The following is a 16378-nucleotide window of genomic DNA, read 5'->3' as shown; positions in this document are numbered from 1 at the left end:
ATTTCCTCCCATCTTTACATTTTACATTCTTGAAACCTGCATGTTTTAACATTCTCTACATAGAATGAGAGCTCCCGTTAAAACCAGTGGCTTCCTGCATTACACACACTAACTTCTTTGCTGTAGAGAACTCATCTCAGTCATAAAACTAGAATATTTTATGGCATAAAACATTCTGATCAATGTCAATTCCAGTAACTTGTTTTTGTACAATGTGCTTTTTTCCCTGAAGATCCAAACTGAGCACTTCCGCTCAACTGTTCTGATAACCTGGCCACTCAAACCATTCATTTCACACTCCATACTCCAATATCACCATATGAAAATGCTGCTGAGCTTCGGCAATGTCACATAATGGACTCCCAGCACGAAGAACGGGTAAACTTTGTAAATTGACCCTCTGGGCTGTTATGAAATAGCTCCCACCTGTTTAACTGGCTCAGCCATTGTACAAACTAGGGTTGGGCAGACCGGAACATTCACTTGTTCCGCAACATTAGGAGCTTGAGGCGGAGTGTTTCGGTACAGAGTGCCGAGACACGGGACGCAGGACACAGGACTGTAACTGCGTCCTAGAGAGAACTTCGAGAGGCAACAGGACATGCTCCGCTTCAGCTGGAATGTGCCTTAACCGAACGTGCTGTGCCAAGGCCGCACTAGATAGATTAGTTGGCCTTGGCTGTGTCTGCCTGTCGATACCAGCTGTGTGCCGCCCTGTGTTGGAGTGTCAACATTTTTTCATCCTGTTATATCTTTAATTCCCAAGCGATGACCCATGTTTTTCTTGGGCTTAAAAGTTTCCTTAAAGTCCAAATTAATTTTTAACATCAATCCCCGAGAAAGTGTTGAGGGAAATTTTCGAGATATTAAAGAAAGTAAATGGAAGTTGAGAGGGAAGGAATTCGAAGTGCAGAGAGCATAACAGCACGAAAGTACATCAATGTTTTCATCCAGTTATATTTTTAATTCCAAAGCAACGACCCATGTTTTTCTTGGGCTTAAAAGTTTCCTTAAAGTCCAAATTAATTTTTAACGTCAATCCCCGAGAAAGTGTTGAGGGAAATTTTCGAGATATTGAAGAAAGTAAATGGAAGTTGAGAGGGAAGGAATTCGAAGTGCAGAGAGCATACGATTGGGACACAGGCGAAGCAGCTAAAGCAGTGCAGCGCAGAGCAGATTTTTGTAATCCACACAAATCATTGCACCATCGCAAGTTGACAGACAGGGCAGGACAGAGCAGAGCACCTACTTCCGCCTACCACGCGCAGTCTTAGAAACAGTTTCTGCGCACGTGCCACGCAGTTAGTTAAGAAATGGAGGAGAAAATTACCACAACCGTTCGGTCTCACCATGTTTTGTAGGTACTAAGTGAATCATGTGGACTGCAATGCAGTATGTACGTATATATGTATGTATGTACGTTCGTGAGAAAATGGCTGAACAGAATTTAATGAAAATCGGTATGTAAATTCGGGGAATAAGGCACTACAGTCTAGGCTATAAATCATTTTGTTCACGCTTGGTAACAAGGTAGTTTAGAGAAAGGCCTAAAATGTAATCCACCGAGCAAGTGGCCGTGCGGTTAGGTTCGCGCATCTGTGAGCTTGCATTCGGGAGATAGTGGGTTCGAACCCCATTGTCAGCAGCCCTGAAGATGGCTTTCCGTGGTTTCCCATTTTCACACTAGGCAAATGCTGGGGCTGTACCTTAATTAAGACCATGCCCGCTACCTTCCCAATCTTCCACTCTTCCGTCGCCGAAAACCTTCGATATGTTAGTGCGACGTTAAACAGCAAACAAAAGAATGTAATCCTCATATATCTATGAAACAATCAGTGACCCAAGTTCTCGCAACATATAGAATTTAGGACAAAGATCTAATGCTGATTATGGAAAGCATCATCGCCGACTCCGTCGCCGTCATCCATCATCACATTTATGTGAAGAGATAAATACGGAAAAATCATTAATCATGTCTTGTCAAATATAAATGCAAACGCGTTCACAACAGATTGTCAATGTTGATTGATTTTAGTATCTTGTGTCTTGTGACAACTAGATGAAAATCTAGCACTACATTTGTAAATACATATTTTTCCCTCTCCCCCACTGTGATCCTATTAATGAATTTACCATGCAAGTTGGTCGTGCGGTTAGGATCGCCTGCTATGAGCTTGCATTCGGGAGATAGGGGGTTCGAACCCCACTGTCGGCAAACGTGAAGATAGTTTTCCGTGGTTTTCCATTTTCACGCTGGGGGGGGGGCTGTACCTTAATTAAGGACACGGTCGCTTCCTTTCCATTCCTAGCCCTTTCCTATTCCATCGTTGCCATAAGACCTATCTGTGTCGGTGCGACGTAAAAAATATAAAAAATAATCATGAATTAAATTCTTTGCTCAGTCCATATGAACGCCGAACATCGGTAACATAGAAATATTGTTCAGTCTTGTAAACTCGCGAAGGTGGTTGTTTTTATTGCGATTGTCTTAAGCTAAATAACCGCGTTGCCATCAGCACAAGGGAAATTGTGAAGATGACTAACAAAATGAGAAAAATCGCGAATGCTTGAAGAAAAAGGAAAAAAGAGCATCTTTATACTGGATGCCCCAGTATCACAGAGTCTAAAGAAAACACGTTATTTCTGAAAACCGACGAGACCCTGCGTGGCAATGTAGGCTCACGTCCACTTCGCAGTTTCGTAAGCTTCGCGCTGTTCTGCTCTGCTCTTCCCTGCTCTGCGGCCAACTGTTTCTCAATGTGCGCCCGGTCTAACAGCACGAAAGTACAACAATGTATTCATCCAGTTATATCTTTAATTCCAAAGCGATGACCCATATTTTTCTTGGGCTTAAAAGTTTCCTTAAAGTCCAAATTAATGTTTAACGTCAATCCCCGAGAAAGTGTTGAGGGAAATTTTCGAGATATTAATTACTCACTAATTACTCACAATAGAGGCCAATACATTCAGCTGGTGAAAATATTCTTGAATTGGTTACTTTTAAACACCTGCACTGCCGTTGTAACCGTGTTGTGTGTATTTTATATTGACCGGATAAATCTTAACCTAAAAGCAGCCTTTAAACGTGATTAGTGGGCGCGAATTTCAGTGTTCCGACAGTTCGTTCACGTTCCCTGCAGCTTAATGCTGGACCACGGCCATAACTACACACAGGCACACACCACACAGCACGTTCCGTACAGGCACATTCCCAGTTCCCACTGGCGCGAAGCATGTAATGTTGCCTCTCGAAGTTCTCTCTACACTGCGCAGTTACAGTCCCGCGTCCCGTGCGCCCGCTGCACAGTTCAGCTAGTAGGCGAATGGCAGTGCCCAGTGGCGCTTCTGATGGGACAGCGAGTCAGTGTCTCCGGCTCGCTTGAGAATGTTTCGGAACAATTGACACTCGGTGTTCTGGAACAGCGGCACATAACTTTGCACCGGCGCATTGTGCCGAAACAGGGACATAGTGCCCAACCCTAGTACAAACACACTAGATATACACAGAAGTACACAATAATAACCTTATTACAGTACTATGCTTTTATTTAAATAAGCACTCTTATTACACTGAGGTTCTTACACCTACGAACGGCAAAGCGCCATTGGCGCTGATTGGTTGTGGTGCATCCATTGCTCAGCGACATTTAACACTCTCCCCGAGCATAGTTCCTTTTATACTGCCACTTGTACGAATATTACGAAAATAAAGTAATACTAATTATCCTAACAAAGAAGTGACATCTGTTTTGGTTAATTTCACACACAAGTAATATGACAGTCTACCTCAAATGGGAAGCTGTTTACAGTATGTCGGGTCATTGTTATGAAGTAGAAGTATTTTGGCCTGGCATAAGAGACATTTAACATTGACATTTTCTGCAAAGTTCAATACATTGAGCAGATGGAATAACACAACAACATAACAGCCCCTTAGTTGGACAATTCTAAGTAGCATCTCAAAGTGAAAAGGCTTCCCATTTGACAAACTATATGACTCCTACGATTTCAAGTTTCAAAATATACAAAGGTGATGAATAATTCCACTGATCTTGAAATATAGTATACAACATACTTCATATGCTTCAGCCGTTGCATGAACCGATGCTTGTGGCGATGTGTACGGAACTTTGGATTCTGAGTTGCTAGCGGATCGAACTGGTTCATGTTCACAAGGCCATCATCAGGTAGAACCGTCTCAACCCATACACGGCATATGTTGTCCCGGCAGGATGTAACCAACATATTGGAAACAGATCCTCTGAAATAAAAACAAAGACACTGTGAACAAAATTATCATGAGGAGAAAGAAGCAGCACTAGTCAGCTAATAACCAGAGAAGTATTATTCCTCTTCTTTAAGTCATCAGTGACAAATTCCTTCAAAATCACAATTGCACAGTTGACCAACCAAAGCACCAAGCAAAATATATATATAAGACATCTCCACATGCAGGACTATATAATAAATTATATACCTCAAGCGACCGAAGAGCTGTTCAAGTTGTTCAGACAACAAACAAAAATGAGTCTTTGAGTAATATGGAAGGCAGAACACTCAATTCTCTTTCAGTCGTATGCCAGTCTCATACCCTTTTACCCGCAGGCCAATTCACTACTTGTCTGTTCTTAGCAAAAGCTTTCATTCATATTGCCAGCTTTGTCTTCTGATAACTGGCAACACATGCATATATTCTGCAAGGTGGAAGATTCCTTTGCCCACCAAATTGGTACCACGCAGGTTTATCATTTTAAGAACGGGTATTTATGAGCATTGTGTAACCGAAGGAGTTGTACCTTGCATTCTGGAGATCATAGGTTCAAAACACACAATCGGCAACCCTGAAGACTGTATTCAATAGTTTCCCCATTTCTACACCAGGCAAATACTGAGGCTGTTCTTTTGGCCATAGCTCTTCCAAGTTCGTGTCTTTTCATATCTCATAGCTGCCAAAAATGTACATGAATTAGCGTGATGATTATCCGCAAATTTTTTTTTAAATGTGTGAGCGCCTGCGTGCACAAACACACACAAAACCTACTTTGTAGTGTCACTATTATGTGCACTTACTTGACAGTAAATATAATGTAACTGTATCCCACCCAGTAGATATGTGACAGTCCTCTGACGATCAGACAAGTTATTCTGGTATGGATGTAGTCGAAGTGACCTATAATTTCAGGGAAAGTATCCCAAATACAATAAAATATATTGGCTGCCAAGAATTGTAGTCAAGATGACAGTTGCCAGACTGTCCCTTGTGTTGGTCTCAAGAAACAAGTTCCCTATATTATACATCACATAATTATGTTACATCACCTTCGATTGTGTTCACTCAGAAAATCTGAGGTTAAACAGGGTTCCCGGCAGTGTTTAAACATGGCTGGTTGAACATCGGTTTTAGACAGGGTCTAAGTGATAAATAATGTCTTCACAATACGGCAGCCATTCTTGGGTACTGTTTAACCATAAACATCCTCTAAATACTGTTTCTGCAATCGGCCCTATAATTTTTGTATAATTTGTATTGCTTGTTTTGCTATGTATACGTCATATCTTCCAATATTAATTCTTACTTTTGTAGGGTATTTCTGCAAACAGGAACATCAGTTATAATCAATTTATCACAAAATAAGTTTTTCCCACTTTTGTTGCTTTTTTTTTTTACAGTGTAATCTGGCAGTGTCAATATTATTTTCAAAATATTACTTTTCAATGTTTTTTAGTTTTTTATATTTGAGAGGAAAATCATGTTATTTGAGTTTTAAAATGTTCATTTATCATCGCTTAGTTCCATATTTTCAGAGTAAATTGTATTATTTTTTTAAATATTAGTATTTGAATTTTTTGCAGTGTATATACGATGTATTTTCCATAATGCCACATATGTATGTTACATTATTACTTTTTAGTATTGTAGAGTCAGTTACCATTTTAACCACAAGAATATTTTTTTTTTTTTTTTTTTTTTTTTTACAGTGTATTCCCACAGAGTATCACCATTATTCTCAAAATATTACTTTTAAGTAGTTTTCAATACTTATCTAAGAAGAAAATCATATTACAGGTAAAAATAAAATCCATTTTTCACTGCTTAATTAAACATTTTCATAGTAAAGCTCCAAATTTCATTCGGCAGCATAGGAATTAAAGAACAACGGTTTACATGTTAACGTTGGTTAGAAACGTAACTTTGTGACATCGCCAACTATCCGGCCGCCAATGAGAGGCATGTTTTGCTAGTTTGTTTATATTTTTATTATATGTTGATATTCTATGATTCGTAATGTTTACACAACACATCCGTGTATAATAAAGGAGTTATGAAGGTTTTACTGATCATCAACTGTGCGTAATATTGCCAATATTGACTTATTAAGGATCATCATTTTAATTTTTTTTTACTTTAGTATGCAGTGTTCTCCCTAAGAACTTTTTAATGGGCGCCCTTTTTACAGACCGCCCACCTAACATGGAGTTTAAATGTTTAGCTTAACTATCATGTAGTGTCATACGCGAGCAGTGTATGGATTAGCGTGGAATCGCATATGAACACTCAATTCCGCATAATGCTACAAACCTGTATCGATCTCCACAGCAACCGAGTGATAAGCCCTGGAGTTACACGATTATGAACAAGCAGTACAACATTAGTTCAAAATAATCTTATGTCTTGTTCATGACTCCACTAAAATAGTTCAATTTTGCATTTAACGTTTACCTATCTGATATTCTTAATGCCCTGAGGGGGGATAAATTGAGGTTTAATCATATTCATTTTTTTTTTTACATAGAATTACCCGCCAAGCTACTCATTCCTGCCACTCAGCTGATCTAATTCCTGGGGAGATCACCGAGTATGGATATCAAAATAATGTAGCGAATGTGTGTGTGAGAACGTGTGTGAAAGAGAGCTTGTGTCGTCACAACATAACCTGTGGACTTAGCAAGCTGGAATTGGCTAAGCGACATCAGGGACCCATCGCAAGCATGCGAATGGTCGAGTACTGGGTACAACTTCCATGGAGACTGGAAAGTTCCAACAATAAGCTACATGTGTGAATGGTTTCATATCTTAAGGGGTTCTAAAATCTGAACTATTTAATCAGGAACAACTTTTATACCAGAACACTCTAAATGGGAAAAATATATGTATATCTTAATGCGACTGATCACGGGACAAAGAATATCACATGTCAGACAAGAAAACGTACGATGCGGGAATTAATTAACAGTTTAATTGTAATCCACAAATTATGCATTTTAATGGCTACAATTTAGCCTTAATTAAGATATTTAAGCAATGTAAGTCACCACATGAAAAACTTAACGTGCAGCAAAAAATTAAATTGGTTTGAATATTCTGAAGATATTTCGTCAAGTATGGTTATATCTCCATAATGATCCTAGCCAGTACTTTTTTTCTTCTTTTTTTTTCTGGAAGAAAGTTAACCAGTACTCGTTCAACTCATCCCAAACAGAATACTGGAGTCGCTGGCTACTGTACCTGTTATGGTCTCTTATAATCATATTATCCTGTACTACCAGGTAGTCTGTGGCAGTAAATTAGTTAAAACTTTCAGACTTCAACATAGATAACTAAAATGTTAGTAAAAATGAAGACATGACATTAGTACCTTTTCCATTACAGTAACTTCCAAATAGGACCCATTATGCTGGTGCTGCCATCTTCACATGAAGTTCGCGTTGTTCTTTGTGTTGGTCGCAAGGTGTCTTCCTTTCAGGTACGAGGCAGAGGTCAAAAATCTCATAAAGGACGACTTACCAGGTTGATAAACATCAATGAACTCCACAGTAGTTGGTGTAGAGAAGCCCTTGTTTGTGTCAATATTAACTCCATTTGCGAGAAACCCTGTTAACATTCAGAGGCAGAAATTGGAATGTTATCAATGGTGCGTACAAGTGGTAGTAGTGACTCTGGCATTTTCTTCTCAATATGGAATTCACGGTAACCTCTAAGAACTTGCCCGTCTAGAATCCTTAATAATCTACACAAATTTTGTACTTCAACTTCACCAAAAGTGACATCATTCTGAACATTACCTGGCCAACATTCAGGATACAGTACTTTTGTCTATTGTGGTATTTGTGGGTATTCTTTTGCGAACAGACTATTTTCCATTTGTAGTCTTAAGCTGTCGCAGAACATTTTAGTATTGAGAAAGCTGTTTGCGTTGGCAGCTCAATTTTTTCTCTCTTCTCCGGGTAAGTAACTTGAATTTCAGATCCTCAGCTGCACTTCGAGCTTCACGAAAGTAAGACCCGCTACGAAATTTCCTATATTCAAACAGAAGAATCTGCTTGGATATTACTTTAAGAGTCATATTGCGTGTTTGTAGTTCAACGCCGAGTTCTGACAACTCACTCGACCAAGACCAAGATCGAGAATAAATCAAGATTCATAACTTTTTCAAGAGAACATCATACATAAATCTTTTACTTTTATCCCTGGTCTCTTTCGTTTTGCTCTTTCAAAATGTGCCAAGAGTAATCCCTAGTTTTTCCAAACTGCACAAATACTTCTGTAACGTGAAGCTACCCAGCAAGTATTCAGAATTCTTCCAATGTGGTACAGTTGCTGGTCCAGATCGTCATTATTTCTCAGTTCTCTGGCATCTTTAGGTGACTGGCGATATAACGTATAAAGTTTGTCAAGCAATGACTAAAAATTATTAAATCTCTGATGGGAAGTCCTTCATAACTACATCTTCAACAGAGAATTCAAGTCTATGGTTTGTACTGTGAAAGAACGAGACATGTGGATACTGCTCCTTAGCAAATTCATAATGCCTTTTTATTCCCTAACATCACAGCAGCTCCATCACAAGCTATTGCAAATAAGGTTTTTTTTTTTTTTTTCAAAAATTCTTGTGAGAGGCCCAATTCATTCAAAACATTTGACATTGAAAAATAGCTTAGGCCATTTTACAACTCAACAATATAATTAATGTTCTTCCACGTCAGGAAGCACTGTCCTTATATACATCATTAAAAATGATAATCGGCTAATAGTAGTGCTCTGGTCGATGAGCAAAGAAATATTGCAATTAGATTAAATTATTTTCTTCATTTCAGCTCCAATATGCTTGACTATGTTGATACAATCATTGGTCGAATGAGGATTTGGCCCATGTTGCTACCATTCACTTCTTGGAAATAGATTTCATATTCAAAATCATAGAATGCCTGATTTTTCTTGGAAATTTTAAAGGCTTTACTTAAGATTTTGGAGGTTATATCTTTGTCATGTTCAAAAGCTTGAGATAAAGAGACATTCAACATTTTTCTTTTGGAGCAGTTAATATGTTAGTGGCAGCCTTATGAAGAGAACTAATTTTATGATGAATACTTTTTCATTGTTAAGTAATTTGAATTTTCTTTTACCTTCCCCAAAAGAAGTAATCCGAACATTTGCCCATGGCTTAGAAATATTCATACCTTATTTGTTCTGTCCGAGCCTAAATTTATTACTTCTTGACATATTTTACAGCAAAGTTTATGATTTTTCACCATTAACCAATCACTTTTTTCTACAAAAATTAGCTATTTGCTCTTACGTCCAACACTGGGGAAGATTTTCATTCGCAACTGCATGGTCGGTAGCCACAATCATGTGTTCAGCTTTTACAGAACTGATCATAGTATCTTCCCCCAAACTTGTTTTCAGCTCACTACATTAACCTGATTTATTCTCACAAAGTTTCAATTTCTTACCTGCCAGGGCGAAAGAGAAGAACTAAGTGACTTTCAAGGTAACTGCATTCGGTAAAGACCATAGGAAACAAACCAATTCATGTTTAGAATGCGCAAAAGACGCAGCCACAGCACGCAAAGCAACGAAGTTAAGTAAACAGGAAGTGAAGTGAAGCTGATCACAGTCACACAAAGGAAGTTCCCAAATTTTAAGCGGCAAGCATGTACAGTCGAAAGAGTAATGCTATCAAACCGGATTGATATCACATACTTTATGATACGGTCAGTAACTGTGGATGACAGTTAAACTATTGGCACTTCCTGATGCTATAATTAAACATCAAGCGATGATGGCAGCACCAAAGTGGAGACACACTTTAACCCTTTCAGACCATGTACGCACAATTGTGCGGGTTCGTATCTCATTTATGTCTAAGCTTATTTGACGTTTTCTTGGCGCTAGACCGGCGCTTGACCACCAGGGGGCAGGAAGAAGAGATTAAAACTACAGTTCATTTGCAAGATGGCAGGAAGCAGTAATGCCTAAAGTATTTATTTCTTCTTTTATGACCGCATAGGATCACTTTAGTCAGTCCATCGTTCAGGTCTCTTTGAAGGGATTGTTTGGGCTTTGCGGTCCTCCCAGTACTCCTTCGTGCCCTTTCCTTGGTTGAAAATATGCGTGTTGTTGGTTTGTTTCGTGTAAGGGTAAAACGGAGGTTTGTATTCTTGAGTTTTGTATTCAATTTTATCTTATTTGTGGTGTCTTCTTGTTGTAAGGCCTCCTTCCTATTTATTTATTGCATACATATTGACCTAGAAGCTTTACTGAATATCAGAATATAATAAATGAAGTGTGTACATTGTTTAGCAAACGTAAATTGCGAGCTTACATCATACGTAATACCATGAGGTTTTGAATGTTGATATGCACAATTGTACGGGCTAGGTTTCCCTACAGGCAATGCATGCGGGAGTGCTGGGTGCTGCCACCAAAAGGACAGAGAGCAGAACTTGTACTCTACAAGAGAAATGTAATGTATAAGATTTTAACTGTTTAAAATCGTTCCACACTGTAAAATAGAACATTTGATGAACATGTACATGTGTATATTCATATGTATTGAGCTGAATTTTTGTTTTTTATTTTTTGTAAGTAGTGAATTAAGTCCTGGCACGCACAATTGTGTGGGTTCTGTTTTGCAGCTGATAGTTCTTATTTTGTAAAATAAACTGTAAAAAGATGTATTTAAGAGCATTTTAGTAAGTTTTTGATATACAAACAAAAATTCACACCACCAATTTTCTTTCAGGTCTGATGACAAGGTGCTGCCACCAAAAGGGCAGTAAAAGCAAAACTCGTCCTCAGTGTAGAAAATGTAATGTTTACTTGTGTTTGAGCGAAGATTTAGTTGTTTTAAATTATTCCCCACTGTAAAATAGAACATTTGGTCATGTTCATACGTATATTCACATGCATTGAGGTAATTTTTCTTTTTTGTAAGTAGTGAATTAAGTCCTGACCAGCACAATTGTGCGAGTGCTCTTTTTCAGATAATTTTTATTTTGTAGAATAAACTAAAAATATATCTATTTAAGAGCATTTTAGTCAGTTTTTGATGTACAAACAAAAATTTAAACCGTCAGTTTTCTTTCAGGTCTGAAAGGGTTAATACAATAAATCCAAATCTTCACCAAAACTTTTAAAACCTGAAGTTTTCCGGTATGCATACTGATGCGTACCGGCAGGCAAAATCCCTGGACCCAGCATGCATAAAATCAAACAATTACGAATTACATCCAACCTATTCCACTCACTTGGGCATATATTTGCTTGTTTTCCTCCAAGACAAATGAGTGACAGCCCGAGGATGTGCAATATACACAAAGCCGAAGTTCCTTTCACTCGCAGTAGACTGCCCACAGTATGACATGGAGTGATCTACACTTTTTGATGGAAATAATACTGAAAGATAAAGAAACACAAATTTCATTAATACTATACCAAAACATAACACAATACATTCTTATTAAATCTGTAAAGGGCTGGTAACATTTTCCATGTCAAATGCAAGCGATATGGTATAAAGAAGAATCTCTATGCTCTATTTGTATATAAATTCTAAGGAAACAACAATAATAATCTCCTGCTGCTGAGGGTAACCTGACCCCTACAGGACGTATACCCACGTAGCAGATAAGGGGCCCCTGCACTTGTGACTTGTGCAGGGTTGGTCTCAACAACCAATAGGACCTGTGGACCAACAGGTAGGCCTACTCCTGAGGGCTTTAAATGCTGGGACACCATCTCTCCAGGGGATATACATATCGAGGGCCCACATTCAAGGTAAAGAGTGAGGACCTCAATGGGATGGAAGATGGACTTTGGTACAGCGTAGGTGATGGAAGAGTCAGCCCACTATTAACCGACAACAAACAAAAGAACCCTCGCCTACTTCAGTTCGCGCAGCTTTTTTCGGTTCATCCCGATGTTACCCGATGAATCAAGGACAAGCACGCATGCAGCAGGCTGACAGACATGCCGGCTGTCAAGCTGGCGTTAACACATACTGCAAGTAGCTGCAGTCAGGCTCTTCGATTGAGGTTATTCTTTCATTAAAGCCGGAAACCCAATGCAATTAAAGGAACGAAAGTAAATGTAAAGTGGCCCAAAGTATTAAACATTGAGTTAAATGGAACTACTTACAATACCCAAGCTGTAAACCATATTAAAAAAAATAAAAACATTGTTCCAATACAATATTTAAAAATTAAGAGGGTTCCTCCTATTCAATACAAAGATATTTATTAATGTGAAAGAATCACATATCGTTCAAATGAGGTACTAGTTTCGGCACCAGATGTGCCATCATCAGCCACAAAGTCAATTCGGGCAAACACAATAAAACCCTAAAACAACTTTATACACACTATAACATTTGCACAGATGAATATAAAATAAAATATGGTAGATGAAGTTGCATTCCATTTTAAAATCCGTTAAAATGATGACTCCGTTGTTGTTTATCCATGGCGGTTTGTCCAGCTTATATATAACTTTAGTTTTCTAAAACTGTTAAATTATGCTGTGAGGTTTTATTGTCATATGAAGTTGACACTATGTGTGTTCTGTAGTTTGGTTCCGGAAAATAAACGTAAACATGAACTTGGTAAGATCCAAAGAATTAATTCCCACTTCAATATGGGTTGAGGAACCTGGGGAAGAAATTATAAGACGAATTAGGCAAAAGATCGGAAGGAAAGATCAAAAAGAAAAGTCTAGAAAATTCCAGAGAATACTAAAAACGAACTCACCTTGAGCAACCGGAGTGATCGGCGGACAGAGCTGGACTGATGGATACAAATATAAGGTTATGGGGCGAGGTGTAAGGGAGGAGAGGGGAGGGGTAGAGGCGGAGCAACTGTCACGGAGCTAAGGTGGAGCGGAAGGATGTGGTAGTGGGGGTAAATGATGTGGATATGTACTGCGTATGGTTTGAAAGATCGAATTGTTTTTAGGTGGTCTAATATTTCTTAGCCATTTAATTAAGAGATCATAAAGAATATTAGTTTTCTCGGAAATTTCATTTAAATTATAAGTAATAATAATAATAATAATAACTTAAATGGGTCGAAACTAGTACCGTATAATTTTGTAATCTTGTGAATATATTGTATTGAAAAGGTGGAAACATTTAAGTTATTATTATTATTACTTATATATTGTTCAATACGGACCAAAAACATGAAATTCATAACCATCAATTTAAATTATAGTTAATAAGTTTACTGATATAGAACATGATTTTGAAATACTTCAAGTAGCAAACAAAGGGCCAATTATGAACATCGTCGAAAATTGTTTCATTCATTGCGATCAATATTTCAACCCTAACTATAATTTAAATGAAATTTCCGAGAAAACTAACATTCTTTATGATCTCTTAATTAAATGGCTAAGAAATATTAGACCACCTAAAAACAATTCGATCTTTCAAACCACACGCAGTACATATCCACATCATTTACCCCCACTACCACATCCTTCCGCTCCACCTTAGCTCCGTGACAGTTGCTCCGCCTCTACCCCTCCCCTCTCCTCCCTTACACCTCGCCCCTTAACCTTATATTTGTATCCATCAGTCCAGCTCTGTCCGCCGATCACTCCGGTTGCTCAAGGCGAGTTCGTTTTTAGTATTCTCTGGGATTTTCTAGACTTTTCTTTTTGATCTTTCCTTCCGATCTTTTGCCTAATTCGTCTTATAATTTCTTCCCCAGGTTCCTCAACCCATATTGAAGTGGGAATTAATTCTTTGGATCTTACCAAGTTCATGTTTACGTTTATTTTCTGGAACCAAACTACAGAACACACATAGTGTCAACTTCATATGACAAACCTCACAGCATAATTTAACAGTTTTAGAAAACTAAAGTTATATATAAGCTGGACAAACCGCCATGGGTAAACAACAACGGAGTCATCATTTTAACGGATTTTAAAATGGAATGCAACTTCATCTACCATATTTTATTTTATATTTATCTGTGCAAATGTTATAGTGTGTTTTTTAAAAGTTATTTTGAAGTCATATTTCATATTCATCCATGCAGATGTTATAGTGTGTATAAAGTTGTTTTAGGGTTTTATTGTGTTTGCCCGAATTGACTTTGTGGCTGATGATGGCACATATCTGGTGCCGAAACTAGTACCTCATTTGAACGATATGTGATTCTTTCACATTAATAAATATCTTTGTATTGAATAGGAGGAACCCTCTTAATTTTTAAATATTGTAATCCCACTTCAATACGGATCATGAAATTTCTAAATATTAATTGTTCCAATAAGCGTACACACAGAGGACATAATACGAACAACACAAAATAACCGTCGAAGATACTCTCTGCTACAGTCATGTATATTTTCCGATTTTAACACGCTTCAATTTGTTCAGTGTAGGTACAGTTTTTTCATGACGTAAAATTTGCTTATTTTCCGACGTATCATCTTTTTTGAAGTCATCTGTTTCGATCCTTTTCTTGTGGACTGTTTTCTTGCCATCAGGTATAGAAAAATGCAAACGACCCTTGGCCATAGATGTCTTCCCTTCCGCTAAAATACGTTTGACCAGTGACTTTGAAAGCCCTGTTGCTTCACTTGCTGAAGCCACTACATTATAATTCAGTTTATGAACTGTTTTCTGTTCTCGTAAGTGAGCAGCTACATTATATACCATTTCTCTGGCTTGTCCCCTTACAGGCCGTCCAGATTTGCTACCAGACTTCAAAGTAGCAGCCATAACTACTGTACATTCAAATGACACACTCACTAGAATAACATGGTGCACAACACTATATAGCTGAAAGACTGGGCTGCCGTCAATTATTTCGCTGCTGAGCGGCTTTAGATGTGTGTGTGTGTTGGCATACCAGTTGCGCAACTGCCAATACTTCTAATTCTGTTCTTTACACAGTCAAGAATTTAGTTTATACACCTGATTAATGTGCTCCGTAATGAGTAATGACCCTTGAAGGTCGCTAGGTAACACTGTTTAACACTATATACATAAATACATTTCATAAATACATTTACCAATACAGTACATGCTACACGCGAAGGAATCATAGGACTACAATTATTACAACTAAAGAAAGAAATGTGAATAAAACTGACAAAACAACAACAGAAGTGACAGCGAAACTCTTGTGTAACCGCGCTTCACAGTGTGCACCGCACGGTGGCCAGACAGCATGTGACCCCCTCCACTACTCCTTATGATGTCAGACATCCACTCGGAGAGAATGCACGGGGAAGTGAGCTTTGCGCAGGTTCTTTTGTTAGTTGCAGGGTAATACTAAGGACTACCAGTTCCTTTGGGGGCAGATATCAGTTTTTAATGGCAGCATCTGATTCGCAAAGGGCAGCTGACAGTGGCGTCCGCACTCCATGTTAGGGGCGGATTTCTAATACAAGATCAGGCTGGAATGAACGGCCATTTGGTTAATCTTTGTTGCAAACAAATGCCACAGCTAAGCAAGCACCAGCTGCCGGTATGGATTAACATTACTTACAATGAGAATGGATCGATAATAATCAGTGACCCACTCATCCCGGGCTCATGCTCACCAGCTCAAATCAACCATGAACTTAGTATGATGGAAACACAAGCAACAGAGGAACCAACTCAGGCCTGAGCTGATAAGAGTGAAGTCAAACCTGGTCATTCAGATTCTGGGGGATCAGGACATCATAAAGAGAAAAGTTGGAGCTTCCCAAACTCCTCAAACCCAAAAGAGCACAATTCATTGGCACACTCAAAATACAGACCGACCACAACAGGAAAACTCGATATACTGACAGGTATCAGGAGACATATTCGGAATCCTTATACCTGCTGTACAGGAAACACAATTTTGCAATTCTGATCACTTTGCGTCCAAAGAATACTGCATCTAAATGGGGTGGCCTGCAATCAAATTAACGAACAGTAATTTACGAACCACGTTCCTGGTATATAAGAGTATCCAGAACTCAGTGCTATTCTTCACATCACCCTCATAATGCCTCTATCTAGTTACAACTGAATGTGACAACAAGGTCTATACACTGGTGAATACACATACTCCAGTCAACAATGAATCAAAGTTGAGAAGTTCTGCTCAC

The 16378-nt window shown here is 38.4% G+C and overlaps 1 protein-coding gene across 2 annotated transcripts in view; it reads right to left on the bottom strand.

The window, feature by feature from the left end:
- Window positions 1–16378, bottom strand: part of Rbcn-3A (Rabconnectin-3A) — a 732274-nt gene that overhangs the window by 683323 nt on the left and 32573 nt on the right. For both annotated transcript variants that reach the window (XM_067136957.2, XM_067136958.2), the window contains exons 5-6: window positions 11533–11680; window positions 4076–4261 (exon numbers count right to left, since the gene is read on the bottom strand). In XM_067136957.2, coding sequence (XP_066993058.2) covers window positions 4076–4261; window positions 11533–11680 — 334 coding nt within the window. The remainder of the gene's footprint in view (window positions 1–4075; window positions 4262–11532; window positions 11681–16378) is intronic.

This window comes from Anabrus simplex, chromosome 1 (assembly GCF_040414725.1).
Source record: "Anabrus simplex isolate iqAnaSimp1 chromosome 1, ASM4041472v1, whole genome shotgun sequence".
NCBI classification, from domain to species: Eukaryota; Metazoa; Arthropoda; class Insecta; order Orthoptera; family Tettigoniidae; genus Anabrus; species Anabrus simplex.
Note: the sequence above shows the minus strand (reverse complement) of the source record. Positions and strands in the feature narration are given on the sequence as shown.